The sequence below is a fragment of the Sapajus apella genome, unplaced genomic scaffold (genome assembly GCF_009761245.1).
Source record: "Sapajus apella isolate SASKATOON/1434 unplaced genomic scaffold, GSC_monkey_1.0 scaffold2, whole genome shotgun sequence".
In the NCBI taxonomy this organism is placed as follows: Eukaryota; Metazoa; Chordata; class Mammalia; order Primates; family Cebidae; genus Sapajus; species Sapajus apella.
The window spans coordinates 64904359-64920385 of NW_022436942.1; the positions used below are offsets into that span (position 1 = coordinate 64904359).

Below are 16027 nucleotides of genomic sequence, written 5' to 3' on the forward strand. Positions count from 1 at the left end.
TATGTATATACATGCATTTGATGATCCTGTCATATGATTTCATGGCTTTTCTCATGCAAAGACCCACTTATTATTGGACATACTTAATGCTTTTGCTGGGCTGGGGTTGAGAAAATTAAAAATTTAGATATCCGCTTTTTACACATTAAAAAAAAATGTCCTCCCTTAACAAATTTCAGTTTTCCATATACCTAAAGGGGGATGTTGAATCCCATTCCCTCTGCCTTCTAAAATAAGCTTAATTATTTCCACCATTAACATATTTTAAAATTTATCAGAAATTAAGTTGTCTGATTAGTTTATTATTGCTATTAATGATTTCTTAAATTATCATTAAAAAAATTCTAGCCCAGGTGCAGTGGCTCATGCTTTTAATCCTAGCACTTTGGGAGACCAAGCTGGGGGGATCACTTGAGACCCGGAGTTCAAGACCAGCCTGGGCAACATAGTGAGACCCTGTGTCTATAAAAAATTAAAAAATTAGCTGGGTGTGGTGGTACATACTTGTGGTTCCAACTACTGGGGAGGCTGAGGTGGAAGGATCCCTTGAGCCCAGGCGGTTAAGGCTGCAATGAGAGCCATGATCATGTCATTGTACTCCAGCCTGGGTGACAGAGTAAGACCTTGTCTCAAAACAAAACAACAACAAAAAACTAACCATCTCATAAAATACTAAGCATTTAATTTTGTCAGGTTTTTATCCCCCAGTCTTTAGCACTTTCCAGGTATCCAATTAAATTAAAAACTAAACAAAGGGAATTCATAATATGCATGGAATAGGTCACTGTCCAGGTCACTGTCTAATAATCTTCAAAAAGACCTGAGCAGGCAGAGCCCAATAATCTACTTATGTTTTCCTAAAGCAATTTGTTGGATCCTTAACACCTGTTGAGTTGAGTACTGAAAAGTTAATTTGCAGTGCCTATCTGGGCTACATTTCCCCAGGCTTTCCTTTTCTTTCTTGCCTTCCTTTCTTCCTGTCTTAACCTTTCCTTTTCTCTCCTCTAAAATTTTTGTTGAGTCTTTTGGCGGCCAGGCTCTGTACTAAGCACTGGGAATCCATTGGTGGCCAAAATAGGCCAGGCCCCTACCCTCCTGGTGCTTTCTTTCTGGTGAGGTGGCCATTAATCAAATCACATTCACTGATGGATATAGGATTACAAATTGGGGTATGCACCACTTAGGCCTACAGTACAGTGAGGGATCTGGCCTAGTCTGGGATTAGGAAGAGGACAGCTTTTTGGACTGTGAGAGGAAGAAAGAGTGGGTAAAAAAAGAGAATGGTGAGGATTCCAGGGAGCAGAAATAGCATGTGCAAAGGCCCTGTGGTGCTGGGAATTGTGGTACTCTGGAGATAATGAAAGAAAGAGACTGTGGCTGGGCCAGATAAAACAAAAGACAGGGAATGGGGGATGCCTCTGGTGAGCTCAGCAGAGCCAGAGATACATGTCTGGTTAAGATTTTGGCCTTCAACTTAAGAACAAAAGGAAGCCACCAAAGTGGTCTAAGGAAGAACAAGGGATGTGAGGACTGTTAATGACTGAGATGTCTTAATTTGTCTCTGCAGGAGCAATGCAGTCATACACGTGGTCTCTAACATACACAGTGACGACGGCTGCTGGGTCCCCAGCTGAGAACTCCCAACAGCTGCCCTGTATGAGGAACACTCATGTGCCTTCTTCCTCTGTCACACACAGGATACCAGTTTATCCCCACAGAGAGGAACATGGGTAGGTAACTTTCCAGGGATGCTGCTGGACTTTTAAAATTTGATCTGAAGAGTCTGAGTACAGCAGCTCACACCTGTAATCCCAGCACTTTGGAAGGCTGAGGTAAACCTTAAGGTCAAGAGTTCAAGGCCAGCCTGGGCAACATGGTGAAACCCTGTTTCTACTAAAAATGCAAAAATTAGCTGGGTGTGGTGGCTATAATCCCAGCTATTTGGAAGGCTGAGGTGAGAGAATTGCTTAAACCTGGGACGTAGAGGCTGCAGTGAGCCAAGATCGCACCACTGCATTCCAACCTCAGTGACAAAGCGAGACTCCATCTAAAAAAAAAAAAAAAAAAAAAAAAAATTGAAATAAAAAAGGGTTTCCTTAGCAGTTATTTTCTCAAAGAACAGGAAGGGTGCTACCCTGTGCTGAGTTCTCGCAATGTCCTGAGCACCATATTGTGTAATCCCCACAAGAACCAGGGTAGGTAGGTAGGTAGGTAGGAAGGTGTTAATGACCCCATTTTACAGGTGAGGGAATTGAACCTTGTTTGGTTATCTTCAGTTCCCCAAGGTCACACAGCAGGCACATGGCGGGGCCCAAATGGAACAAGTGTCTGACTCCAAAGCCTGTGTTCCTCCCTCTTTACTCCTTTAATGCCTCAGCTGAAAACCCCTTTCAGCAGTTCCCCTGTGTGGCTCCTTATGTACTTCGCAGACTTACAAAGCTTCATCTTAGGTCCAAGTCTTCTATGACTCTGTTTAGAGAAGGGCTTCCCCACCTGAGGGCTGGAGGTCCCTTTAGGGCTGCAGTTATTCACAGCATTCAGGGAATTCCCCATAGGTTTCAGCAGTGCTTTATGCCCTGGATAAATACATCATTTGTTTTGCCCATATATATATTTTTTTCAAATCTGTGGCATGATGTTGTTGTGATGAATGAATTACAAATCCATGTAAAAGTGTGACCTCAACCCTACTGGCTCTTTGCCATTATGCATTGTCTTTATCAAAAGACACTAACCTTACAATGTCTAACAAGCAGTGATCTGAAAAACACTTGTGATATTAAAGAGATCCTGGCTGGGTACAGTGGCTCATGCCTGTAATCTCAGCACTTTGGGAGGTTGAGGCAGGTGGATCACTTGCGGTCAGGAGTTCGAGACCAGCTTGGCCAACATGGTGAAACCCCATCTCTACTAAAAATACAAAAATTAGCTGGGCATGGTAGCGCAGGCGCCTGTAGCCCCAGCTACTCGGGAGGCTGAGGCAGGAGAATTTCTTGAATCCAGGAGGTGGAGGTGACAGTGAGCCGAGACTGTGCCACTGCACTTCAGCCTGGGGGATAGGGCGAAACTCTATCTCAAAAAAAACAAAAAGATCCTACCATGTGGTGCAGTGGGCCTCACCTGCAGCTGCTCACAGGCCAGGTTCCTGTGGGGGAATATGGGAAGAGGAAGGGGAGGACCTCTCAGGTCCTTTCCACACAGTTGGCCCAGCATAACACAGCATGGCGGTGCCCTGATGGTAGGCACAGGCCTGGATGTTGGTGTGCTTTTCCATAGGTTCAAGTGTCCTGAGCATTCAATCGGGCAGCCATTATTTTCTCAGGAGGCCTTTGAGAGTATCTCCACACATTTAGAATAGATTCTGAAAAAACTTTCTGAGAGATTTTTGATTCAGAAGCAATAGCAGAAAAAAATACATAGTCATAGGTCAGCATCTTTGCTATAAAGATGTTACTAAGAAGGACAGTGATAATAATAAGCTATGTCTACTAGGACTTTGTTTTATAGAGTGTTCATACAAACAATCCTCAGAATGACCATGCGCAGTGTTTTTATGGATGTAAGAAACAGGGTCATGAGAGTCACATGGCTAGAAAGCAGTGGATTCTGGCTTAGGACCAGGGTCTTTAATGCCTGTTTGACCACACTATGGTGTCTTCCCCCAGGAGACAGCTTATAGAAGCCCGCTACATCCTTCCCTATAATGGGGAAGGAGAGGCCTGAGTAATATAAAAATATGGGCTGGGCACAATGGCTCATGCCTGTAATCCCACCACTTTGGGAGGCCGAGGCGGGCAGATTATGAGGTGAAGAGATCGAGACCATCCTGGCTAACATGTTGAAACCCCATCTCTAGTAAAATACAAAAAATTAGCTGGGCATGGTGGGGCACATCTGTAGTCCCAGCTACTTGGGAGGCTGGTGAAGTGCTTGAACCTGGGAGGTGGAGGTTGCAGTGAGCCAAGATTGCACCACTGGACTCCAGACTGGTGACAGAGCAAGACTTCGTCTCAAAAAGAAAAAAAAACACCACACACATAAATCTCACAGTGATTTCTTTTTTGTTTTCCCTATTTGATTTCGGGATACAACAACAGAGCTTTTAAACACAACAGGAGTAGAGGTTTCCATCACTAATGATGTTTGGCTCAGGGCTAGATTTCATCCCTGAACGCTGGCTAGGGGGTAAGGGAGGTATGTTCTAGGTGTTAAGGGAGAAGGAAAATCAACCTGGGGTTTTAAATTTATCATAACAAGGCCACAGAGTGGAAATGGTAAGAATCAAAAAGAAGAGGCTGGGTGCTGTGGTTCACGCCTGTAATCCCAGCACTTTGAGAGGCCAACGTGGGTAGATCATCTGATGTCAGGAGTTTGAGACCAGCCTGGCCAACACGGTGAAACCCTGTCTCTACTAAAAATACAAAAATTAGCCAGGCGTGGTGGCACACGCTTGTAATTCCAGCTTCTCAGGAGGCTGAGGCAGGAGAATCATTTGAACTCAGGAGGCAGAGGTTGCAGTGAGTGGAGATCATGCCACTGCACTCCAGCCTGGGCAACAGAGTGAGACTGCAGCTTAAAAAAAAGAAAGAAAGAAAGAAAAATGGGGTTGGGGGTGGTAAAGGGGGAAAGAAAAGAAAAGAGAAAAAAGAAGAAAAAGGAAAAAAATAGATGAGTTTCATAAAAGGTGTCAAACTGATCTGTTCTCCTTGCTATTACTCACACTATTCAATGTGCTTGATGCATTTTAGATACACGGGAAGCTATAACTATGGGAGCTATGGCAACCAGCATCCTCACCCCATGCAGAGCCAGTACCCAGCCCTCCCTCATGACACAGCCATCTCCGGGCCACTCCACTACGCCCCTTACCACAGGAGCTCTGCGCAGGTGAGTCCGTGGTCCTGCTTTCTTGCCCAGGCCTTGGTATACTTGGTGCCAAATCTGGTTAACTTTAACAGTTCAAAAACTGTTATGCACACTGTTTGTGCAGCATGTGTGTCCCCAAGGAGAGGACGGTCTTTTCATCAGCATCATTTCTGGCCTCTGGTGGCTGGCCCACAGTGGGTGCTCAGCCAGCGTTCATGCTCCATTTGCTCTCTCACACCTGGTTGCTAAACAGGCTAAACTTTTTTTTTTTTTTTTTCATTCTATTCTCTCTTTATCCTCTTCATGCCAAGATCTAATCAGCTGTATGTCTGCTGCCCTTTTTCAGGCAGCTACCCTCACCCTGGGCCTTGGGTCTCCTTTCCCATCACCACCCTCTTGGTGTAGACATGAGGGCATGGAATCTTGTCAGGACTGGTCTCTCAACATCATTCTAACTGGTCTTGTCATGTCCCGTGTCTGCTCTTTTTGTCCAGCCCGCACATGTAATCTTAAGCGGAAGAATCCTCCTGAAATAGATCCCTTTTCAAATCATTCGCAGACCCCATATCTCCTTGGGCTCCTCACTCCCTAATAAGCCAAATCAGTCCTCTGTGGCCTTTGGGGAATAGACATTGTGGCTGCACTGGGGAAACCACCTCTGGACAGTCTCCTTGTCTAACACTTCCCTGTGCATTAGCTGTGATCTGACTGGTTGCCAAGATCCATTCAATTCTGCGTCCTAAGTATCTCTGTATGCCCTCTGTCCGTGTCTCAGCTCAGGCCTTTATCATGTCTAACCTAGATGAAGACAGAAGCCTTCCTGGTGGTCTCTATGCCTCTAAAATGTGATCCATTTCTGGTCCACCCCCTACACTGCAGCTAGAGGAGTCCTTAAGAAAAAAAGCCCAATAACCATGACACTTTCCTCATCTTTGGCGCATCATCACTTTCCAGGTCAAGCTCAATTCCTTAGTATGTCTCTTAAGACTTGTTACTTTTCTGGCCTACCCACCAACTCCCTCCCTGCCTCCAGCCATGCCAGCCCTCGTACAGCTATCCTGCATGTGCTGAGTTCCTCCATGTCTTTGCAGATATTGTTCCCTATGGCTGGGTGTCTCTTCCCCAGTCTCTTCTGCTGGTCATTCATGACAAACATCTTGCTGTCCTTGTGGCATTGCTGAAAGTACCCTCTTGCTTCCTCTTGCCACTCCCTGAGTTTCCTCTCTCAGTAGCATTTCTCACACCCTGTTATCATCACCAACTTTCCTGTCTGACGTGCACGGTGATCCTAAACTCCCTGAAGGCAAAGATTAAGTCTAGTATCCTCAGGTCACAGAATATGACACCAATCAGAAAGAGCAGCTACCTTTTCCTGAACACGTGCTGTGTGCCAGGCTCTGCACTGAGCACTCTCCACACCTCCTAGATAACCCCTGCAGAAGAGGAAGTGAGACTCACAGTAACCTGCCTGAGGATTTGAGCTCAGGTGGTGTGACTCCTGTCCAGGCTCTTAGGCACCACCCCCTGCTGCCTGTCAGATGTAGGCATTCACTAAGTATACAATGAACAGATGAGTACACGGGAGGTGGCATCAGCATGAATGTGCCGAGCATGCTCAGTCTATTCATGTATGGTGTGCTGAGCATGCTCACTCTATTCTGCAGGCACAGGAGGCTAGGGAGTGGCAAGATCAGAGCTATGATTAAGAAAGAGCGCTCTCAGGGCCCCCATAGAATGAACCAAGAGGGACTGGTGGAGGCAGGGGGCTCTGCTCCAAAACACTTGTAGAAGTTTAGGAATGAGATGGCAGGACTGACATCCTAGGGTGGACACTGTAATTGCATCAGCTGTCAGCACAGTCTTGTCTCTGAGGGAGGGCACCAAGGAGAATGTATCCACAAGACATGGGCACTCAGGGCAAAGAGGTGTTTGTTTTGATTTCTATCTGTAGTACCAAGGGGAGCCCTGGTTTAATCCCCAGACAAGCCAAGAAGTTGATTCCACTAAATCACCATCTGGGGCATTCATTATAGGTTTCCAACTGCGTCACACAGAGATGCCAGCTCCTTAGGAGCTCCCTCTCTTGGGAGCACTCTGTGCTCCTCACTGTGATTCACTGCTTGACTGAGAACTGCTGCAACAGCCTAGATCACTCCACACACTCTAAGCATCTCATTCATTCATTCGTTTCTCAACTGGTTCCTGGGTAACTACTATGTGCAAGCACTGTGCTAGCCACCAGGAGTACAGTGAGAAGGAGACAGAGCACGCCTGCTTTGGTACAGCTCATGCTCCAGTAGGAGACAGCATCATCAAGCCACAGCTCCGGGCATTGTCTTCACTCTTTCTTCACTTCCTCATTCCCCCTCATGAAATGTCAGGAGCTGGTTTTGTGGGGTGATATTTTTAAAGCCATTCCCATAAAAAGAAGCCAAGATCTCCTCAAAGCCCGTAGGGTCCCTGGTGATCAAAGACAGGTCTGCAAAATCTGCTCTGGAAGCCACAACAGCCCCAATGGGAACACTGTCATTTAATAGTTGGTCATAATAGAATGGCCCAAGGACTAAGCAAAAGCCCATGGAAGGGCCCTTCTAATTGCAGACTAGGTGTGAGGGTTCAAAGAGTTGTAGGCCAGGCTCTTCGCCACCATGCCTTATGACTCTTAGACGAGTGCCTCTGACACTCCCCTCTGTACACACACACACTCTACACTTCATGGTTTATGCCTTAGTCTCCATCTGTAAAATGCGGTGGGAAGAAATTAATTATATCAGTCTCTACCCAGGTTGATGAGCGAGGTCAGTGTTCAAAACATACCTGTCTGGGGGAAGGTACTGTCTAAAGACACAGTATCCTTTGTTTTGTTTTTCACTGATATTTACTCAGAGCACCATTCTAAGCATATTTAAATATACAGACTCACTTAATTGCCATAACAACCTTGGGAAGAAGGCAGTTTTGGAGATAGGATCTCACTCTGTCACCCAGGCTGGAGTGCAGCAGCACAATCTTGGTTCATTGCAACCTCCACCTGCTGGGTTCAAGTGATCCTCCCATCTCAGCCTCCCAAGTAGCTTGGACTATAGGCACATCCCACCAAGGCCAGCTAATTTTTGTGTTTTTCTAGAGACAAGGTATTGCCATGTAGGCCAGGCAGGTCTAGAACTCCTGGGCTCAAGCGATCCTCCTGCCTCAGCCTCCCAAAGTGCTAGGGTTATAGGCATGAACCACTGCACCTAGACTTTTCCCTCGGTTTTTAAAGATGAATGACTGCCTCAGAAGGTAATGGGCCCTAGGCCATATATCTAGTAAGGGACAAAGCAGACTCAGATGTAAATCCTCCAGTTCTGAATCCCAACTCCAAACCAGCTGTACTGAATACTACTGTTTGGGAGAGTAGAAGGTAAATTCAAGAGGTTACTGCTGCTATTCTCAGTAAGTTTCAAGTTGCCAAAGAGAAGCACACCCACCAAGATAACCTTATTTCTTTCCTTTATTGGTTCTTTGGTTTAAGGTTGAGCATAGAGAAAATCCACTGCAGGGCTAATTAGTTTTAGCTTTCCAGAGCAGGGGTCAAGCTGTTCTAGTTCTGAGTAACTGAATATCACACTTCACTAAATTGACTCACCAGGGAAAAGGTCAGTCTGAATTAGAAGAAAAACTGCAAGTATACAATATAGTTGGAGAAATGCAATTGGTCATCAGCACAAAAGTGACGGAAATTACTGCAAATAAATGCAACTAGGTGTGCCTTAGAGGGCTGACATATCTGTGAAGTGCAGTAATTATAGGCATCCTAGCATTTACATGCTCAAAATAAAAATTTTAAGTCATTTGTTTTCAAAATAGAATATATGCATGCCCTTGTTTACACTACTTATTTGCACCATATATGCTTTCTTCCTGGGTAATACAAAGGTAAACCTCCCAGCCCTGCTTAGATTCTTGTAACTTCTGACTTACTAAGTCCAGATGAATGAGGTTTGACAGTGTAGGGTTTGAATTATTTTGGAAAAACATCGCAACTGTGCTGCACTTCTTCACATCAAAGTAAGCTGCCTCTTTCCAGATTCCCCATTCCCAGGCCCGACCAAAAGGAGAAAATAAACCAGACCAAGTACATAGCTACAAAATATTTCTGAGCCTCATTCAATACATGTTCATAGAATCTCTACCTGTTGAGCAGCCATAGTGGAACTGTGGCCCTTCAGTTCAAAAGGCATTTGATCACACTTAGAGTGGAAAGCTGTTCCTTATTTCTCATCTGAAAGGCAAAGGCCCAGCCTTATCAGCTAATCACTGCCTCTCACAGAATGTCCAGCAGTCTGGCCCAAACCACCCAGGACCACTGGGTGCTACAAAGTTTGCTTAGGGCACTCTACTTTGGGATGGCATCTTGGGCCAAAAGAAAAAAAAAGTCAATCAACCATAGTGTTGTAAGATCTCTGACTGTAGAGCCAGGCTCCCTGGGTTCAAATCCCAGCTTTGCCTCTGATTAGCCCTGTTCCTCAATTGTCTCATCTGAAAAATGAGGATAATTATGGTATCTATTTCATAGGGTTGTAGTGATAGTCAAGTAAGTTAATAAAGGTTAGAACAGGGCCTGGCTCACAGTTAACACATTTTATTATCCTTTGTAACACTACAGTTATGATATTATTATATTTAGGGTAATTTTATAATTAAGATCTGTCTCCTTCACTGTCTAGCTCTGTGGAAACAAGGACCAAGTCCATTTTCTCTCCCCATTATATTTCCATGGCCTAGCACAGAGCTTGGCCCTCAGTGGATGCTCAGTAAATACTTGTCAATGAAATGAATGAATGACTGGATCCTTCCTCTGGTACTAAGTTGTTGTATGACTGCAGTAGATCATTTGCCTTTTTTGATCTCAGTTGTCTCACCTGTAAAACCAGAGGTAGAACCAGATGGTCAGTCACTAAGGCTCTTCCTATCATTAATCGACCATGACCCTATGATCGATTCTCAAAAGAACATTAATAACAGCTAACACATTTAGAAAACTTATTACATGGAAGTTCTAAGTGTTTCACATGTAATAACTTAATCCTGACTCTAAAAGCTTAGCAGCAGGGGGATGGTGGCTCACACCTGTAATCCCAGCATTTTGGGATGCTAGGAGCCTAGGAGTTCCAGTGGTAGGACCGTTTGAGCCCAGAAGTTCAAGATCAGCCTAAGCAAAGTAGTGAGACCTCATCTTTATAAAAAATTTAAAAATTAGCTGGGAGTGATGGCACATACCTGTAGTCCCAGCTACTTGTGAGGCTCAGGTGGGAGGATCACTTAAGCCTGGAAGGCACAGGTTGCAGTGAGCTGAGATCACCCCACTACACTCCAGCCTGGGTGACAGGACAAGACCCTGTCTCAAAAAAAAAAAAAAAAAAAAAGCTCAGCAGATGTGGACTGTCTGACAAAGATTTTTTGGGAGCTACATCCTTCTCCAGAAGAGGCTAAGAGAAGAGTCTAAGAGGCTGGTGGTGAGCCCTCTGGCAGTACTTTGGTGCAGTGAGAGCCGTCTTTCATAGGAAAACAGTTTGTGCTCCTGACTGGGCCACCTTTCACCCCTTGTTCAAGTAGCAGCTCATTTGGTAAGGGAAAGGAATAAAGGGCTCTTTCTTCCTTCTCCATGTGTAAGAAAGTCAGCCCTTGGTATAGAGAGTCATTCCTCAAAATAGATCTTCCTAATATGGTTCCAAAGAGACCAAGAATCAATCACAGCTGAGATGGGCTTATGCCATAGGCATCTGATGAACGTTTGTGTGTGCAGGCACACACACGTGCTCACAGGCACCCCTCACACACTCCTCTCAAGGGGTGGTAAACTGGTGACTTATGTCCTTTTTAAAATCAGTAGCAACAGCATGTGATCTGATCCAGAGAATGGTAACTTCCTGTTATAAGCCCTCAACAAAAAGTGCCTTATTCTGGACAGAGATCTCTGGACCCCCGGGGTTTGTGCCCAGCATGCTTATGGACCCTGCATGAAACCGGATGTAAAGTGTAAGAGGTGAGGCGGGTGCCATGGGCCAGCCTCTGCCACTCCCACCAGACTAAATAGAAGCTTCATTGGTCATGTTAATGACCAGGCCAAGGCAGTGGGCACTTTGGCTCTCTGGTCTTTCAATGGTCTCTTCACTACAGGGAAAACGAGTCACTGACTCATTTGCAATTAGCTGACCTAACAGGACAGAATTTTCCAGGCTGGATTCTGTGGTAACAGAATTTTATTGTCACATTAGAGATATTTTGAGCCAGTCTAATTTCCAGGCAATTACTCTTTTGAGTCTATGACATAACTTCTGAGCACAGCTGCATCGGGGGTCCCTGACTAGGCACAAAAGCCACACTCTCTCGGGTTCTGTGGGAAAGATCCCAAGTCCATTCTGTGACATTTTACCTACACGAGCTAAGGCAAGGGGGAGGACTCTGTCAGAACCAGCAAGCCGAGGCCAGATGAGAATTCTAAGGCCACAGAGCTCTGTCGGGGAGAAGAGAGCTTAATGAAGGAAGGGGATTAAAGTCTAATGGGCTGGCCTCCAAAAAGGGAGCACTCTCCCCTCCTGGGTAACTCGGCAGTGGCAGGTCATATCGATGTAGGGAAAGCATGCTCCCCAACTGGGTTTTTATGCTAGCTCTTCCACTAGCTTGCTGTGTGACTTTGGGCAGGACACTTGACATCATGGGGCCTGGTTTTCTCATCTGTACAACATGGGGTTGGCTCACAGGATTCGTTCTAGTGATAACGTCCCAACATTCATTTGCCAACTATTATTTAGCACCTGCTAGGTGCTGGGCACCGTGCCAGATGTTGGGAACATGATGTTGAACACAGCAAAGCCCCAACAGAAGCATATAAATATGAGCCAATAGAAAGACCTAGCTGCCAGGCAGGATGGTAAGGCCCTGGCTCAAGAGGCACAGACTGGGGTGTTTAGCTTCTTGAGATAGGATTCCAGAAAAGTCTCTCCGAGGAGATGACATTTACGCTGAGATCTAAAGAATGACAAAAGGGCAGGCATGGCAGGAGCCAGGGATAGGGTGGTAGAGAAGGGTTCTAGGCAGAAGGAACAGGTAGGACAGAGTTCCCTGAGGTGGGAACCAGCTTGGCATGCCTTGGGACCAGAAGTGAGGCCTCTGTGCCAGGGAGAGCACCAGGAGGTGAGGTGACACCAGTTCACTTGAGAGAAGATCAGGTGGGGGAAGCAACCTTTTTGAAAAAGTAAGGATCCTTTTATAGTAATAGCTCCTAATGTTACCTGTTTAATACACCTGGGATCTTGTTTTTCGGGGCAGGGCCCATTCTTACTATGGTCTCTTTGGGATTTAGAGCAGTTCCTGTGCTAGAATTGGGATGTCACGGGACAAGAGGCCTGAGGGTCCACCACTGCTGCCACACAAACAGCATCCTGTAGGTTCCCATGATGCAGAGCACAGGGGTGTGCGCCACTGTTTCTGATCTGATTTGGAATTAGGAAAGCCTTGGCGTGCTGTCCGTAGTCTCCTTGGCAACAGCCCTTAGTGCCTTCTCCCTTGAGTTCCCAGACACCACCTACGCCCTTCTCCCTCTTTTCTAACTGTTCTTTTGGTTGTGAAGTGGCTGTACTTTTGCTATGTAAGGCATGCCATCCTATGTAGGGGGGAAAATCCATCCCTCCCTACTCGAATTGGGATCCCTCTTTCTTGACCTCTGAATCACTGGTCCTCTTTGCATGCTTCAGGCCTAAGTGCCTTCCTCAGCTCCCCTTAGACTCCCACTCACAGAGGCAGAGCAGTTCCCTGTAGCCACCTAGACTCCAGGGAGCAGCCATTGTTGTCATAACCCCTTCTCCCTGCTGTCTAGGCTTCAGCCTGTCTGTCTCCCTCACAGGAGGCAGCCTCCCACCTAATCCCCTGGGACTCCACTCTCCAACTGTCAGAGAAGACAGATGGGGAGCAGAAGACTTCATACATTCACACACTCTCTCTCCTCCGTGCTGCTCTTGCCATCCTTGTTGATTGGCTCCTGGCCTTGTTGGGGTGGCCCTCAGCACGGCAAAGAAATCTTTGTTCTGACTGGCCTGCAGACTGGGAGCTCTAAAAGGGAGCCCATAACTCCTCCCCTTCCTCCCCTCTGATCCTACTAACAGGGGCTTATTTGCATAGCTGTCTTGGTAACAGAAAAGAATGTAAAAGAAGAAGCACTTCAGAGACACTTCTCTTATTCCTAATCCTTTCTAGAACTACTTCCCCTCTTCTTGTAGCTACTAACACCTGTTCCTCTGACCTGTACAAAAGCTCCCCTCCCCTTTCCTCTCAATTGGTTTCTCTTGACTCCTTCCTCTACATTCACACCAAGCCCAATTCCTATTTGTGTATCTTCCAGGAGTTCAGTGAATGTGAACCAAAAAGAAAGATGTTCTCTAAATGATAAGCACTAATAATAACCTTTGAAATTGTTGACTTGCTTCCTCTTCAAAAGCCTGCTTTTAGGCTGAAGTTCATAATTGAATTCAACTATAAAATGCTATTTTTAATAATGTCATTGTATTTTACTTGGCAGTGTTACACTCTTGGGTTGATGAACTAGGACCTATCACATCTCCATAATTAACAATAAAAGTCACTACCGTCCATCTGTACATCCATATTTATTTATCTGGACATGCAGTTACTAGTGTATGTTTGTGTGTGACAAACACACACACTTTCCTGTATTCCTGGTATGGCTATTTCTCATTTTGGGTTTGACTTCCCAAGACATTCTAGATTAGGAACAGAAAGCCAGTATTCGCTTGAGAAAACACCAGCCCAACTCAGGCTATGAAATCTATTGCATTTCTCCTGTTCGTTTCCCTAAGACCAAGGTTCAATTTTGTGGAAGTTCAGTGATTCCTCTCCATCAACTCTCATTAATAGCGTCTTAAGAAATTTAACTTAAACTATAAACATGGCTGATATCGTGTATATGCAACTTCAAGCTAACTTTAACTTTGTGGAATTTCTTTCCCCTCAACAAGTACCCTTTTAATAGCCCCACTTCCCGGATGGAACCTTGTTTGATGAGCAGTACTCCCAGACTGCATCCTACCCCAGTCACTCCCCGCTGGCCAGAGGTGCCCTCAGCCAACACGTGCTACACAAGCCCGTCTGTGCATTCCACGAGGTATGGAAACTCTAGTGACATGTATACACCCCTGACAACGCGCAGGAATTCTGAGTATGAGCACATGCAACACTTTCCTGGCTTTGCTTACATCAACGGAGAGGCCTCTACAGGATGGGCTAAATGACTGCTATCATAGGCATCCATATTTAATATGAATAATAATAATTAATAATAATAATAAACCCAACACCCATCCCCCAGAAGACTTTATCTCTGTATGTTGTAACTCGTGGGTTATTCCTAAGTGTCCATTTTCCTAATGAACATGAGGATGGGATTCAATGTGGGATGAATAAACTTTAGTTCAGAAACAGAACTTACTAAAAGTCAGTGGGATTGGGTTTCTGTAGCCAAGCCAGACTTGACTGTTTCTATAGAGCACTATCTTGGGCAGGCCATTCTGTGCCTTTTCCCTCTGTTCCATGACTTTGCTTTGTGTTGACAACCACTTCTAGTAAGCTACTGACTTTCCTGTTGACAAAATCTCTTTAGTCTTGAAGGATGGATACTGGAGACAGAATCTGGTTTGTGTTCTTGGATGGGCACATAATTTACCAAGAGCATTCACCTTGCCATCTGTCTGTCATCGTACTGTACAAGGAACAGCCCTCAGACATGTTCTGCACATCACTTCTTCTTAGTGGTATCATCACTGCTTCCTGGAGCACCAGGGCTAAATGGGAAGGTATCTGGAAATTCTAGATTTTCTGTCAGACCCACATCTGTCACAGTACCTGCATTGTCTTGGAATGTAAGCACTGTCTTGAGGGAAGGAAGAGGTCTGTTTTGTATTGCCTTAAGTTGACTGAGGTTTGTAGGAGACCGGTTCTTCTACATACAAGGATTTATCCTAAGTTTGCACAATGGCTAGTGTCAGCAAAAGGCAGGAGAAGGTTTTTTTTTTTTTTTTTTTTTTTTAAAGTTCTATGAGAATGTGGATTTATGGCATTGAGTATCACACTCAGCTCTGCTGTGTTAACTTTGTGAAACTGGATGGACCAAACTTTAACTTACCAAGCACCAAGTGTGAAAATGACTTTCATGGTTCCTTCATAAAACTATAATAATTTCCGACACTTTGATAGAAAAAAATTCAAAGCTGTGCCTTTGAGCCTATACTATACTGTGTATGTGTGGAAATAAAAATGTATTGTACTTTTGGAAAATTTTTTCGTAGGCATTTTTCTGTCAGATTTGTAGTAATTTGTGAGGTTTCTTAGAGATTAATATAGGTTTTCTTTCTGTATTATAAAATGCACCACGCAATTATGGTGGACCTATTACCCTATGGGTAAGAAATAAATGGAAATATGACATCGGATGTTTTAGCAACTGTTCTGTAAATAAAATCTTTGATCACACCTCTCAGTGTGATAATTGTGTCTACAGCTAAAATGGAAATAGTTTTATCTGTACAGTTGTGCAAGATATGAATGGTTTCACACTCAAATAAAAAGTATTGAAATGAACTGCTTTCTTTTTACTTTTCATTTGACATGACCTCTGTCTGTGTGTGTGTGTCTGTGTGTGTGTGTGTGCTATATATAACTAACATTCTTAATTCTTAGGGTGTAAGTAGGCAGAAAAAAACTGAGTAGTCTTACTTGGCTGTGTTTATCCGGTTCCCCATCATCTTGTCATATTTTAATTAAAATGTGTATAAGCCACACTCCTGTCCTTGAATAATGATTAAGTAAATATAGTACCTACAGCCTGACAGAGGTTTGCAGGGGACCAGTTGTTCTCTACGCATGCAGATGAGTCCTAAGTCTATACAATGGTTAGTGTCACCCAAAGGCAGGACCCTTTCAGCTTTTATAGGGAATATTATCTTCAATACCAACATCATTAAGAGGTCCCCTGGTACTTAGTTTACTATGCTTTAATGATCACTGGGTGTAAAGATATTTCAAGTGCAGTGCTTTAAATGCTAATAAACTTCCGGAACAGAACAGCAACATTACTGCATACTTAATAAGTAGTAACAGATTCTTC

The 16027-nt window shown here is 44.7% G+C and overlaps 1 protein-coding gene across 5 annotated transcripts in view; it reads left to right on the top strand.

Annotated features, from left to right (window-relative positions):
* Positions 1–15501, top strand: part of RFX4 (regulatory factor X4) — a 178533-nt gene extending 163032 nt beyond the window's left edge. For all 5 annotated transcript variants that reach the window (XM_032285761.1, XM_032285754.1, XM_032285765.1 and 2 more), the window contains 3 exons: positions 1568–1730; positions 4749–4887; positions 13884–15501. In XM_032285761.1, the coding sequence (XP_032141652.1) occupies positions 1568–1730; positions 4749–4887; positions 13884–14156 (575 nt within the window). In that variant the 3' untranslated portion in view covers positions 14157–15501. The remainder of the gene's footprint in view (positions 1–1567; positions 1731–4748; positions 4888–13883) is intronic.
* The last annotated feature ends 526 nt before the right edge of the window (positions 15502–16027 follow it).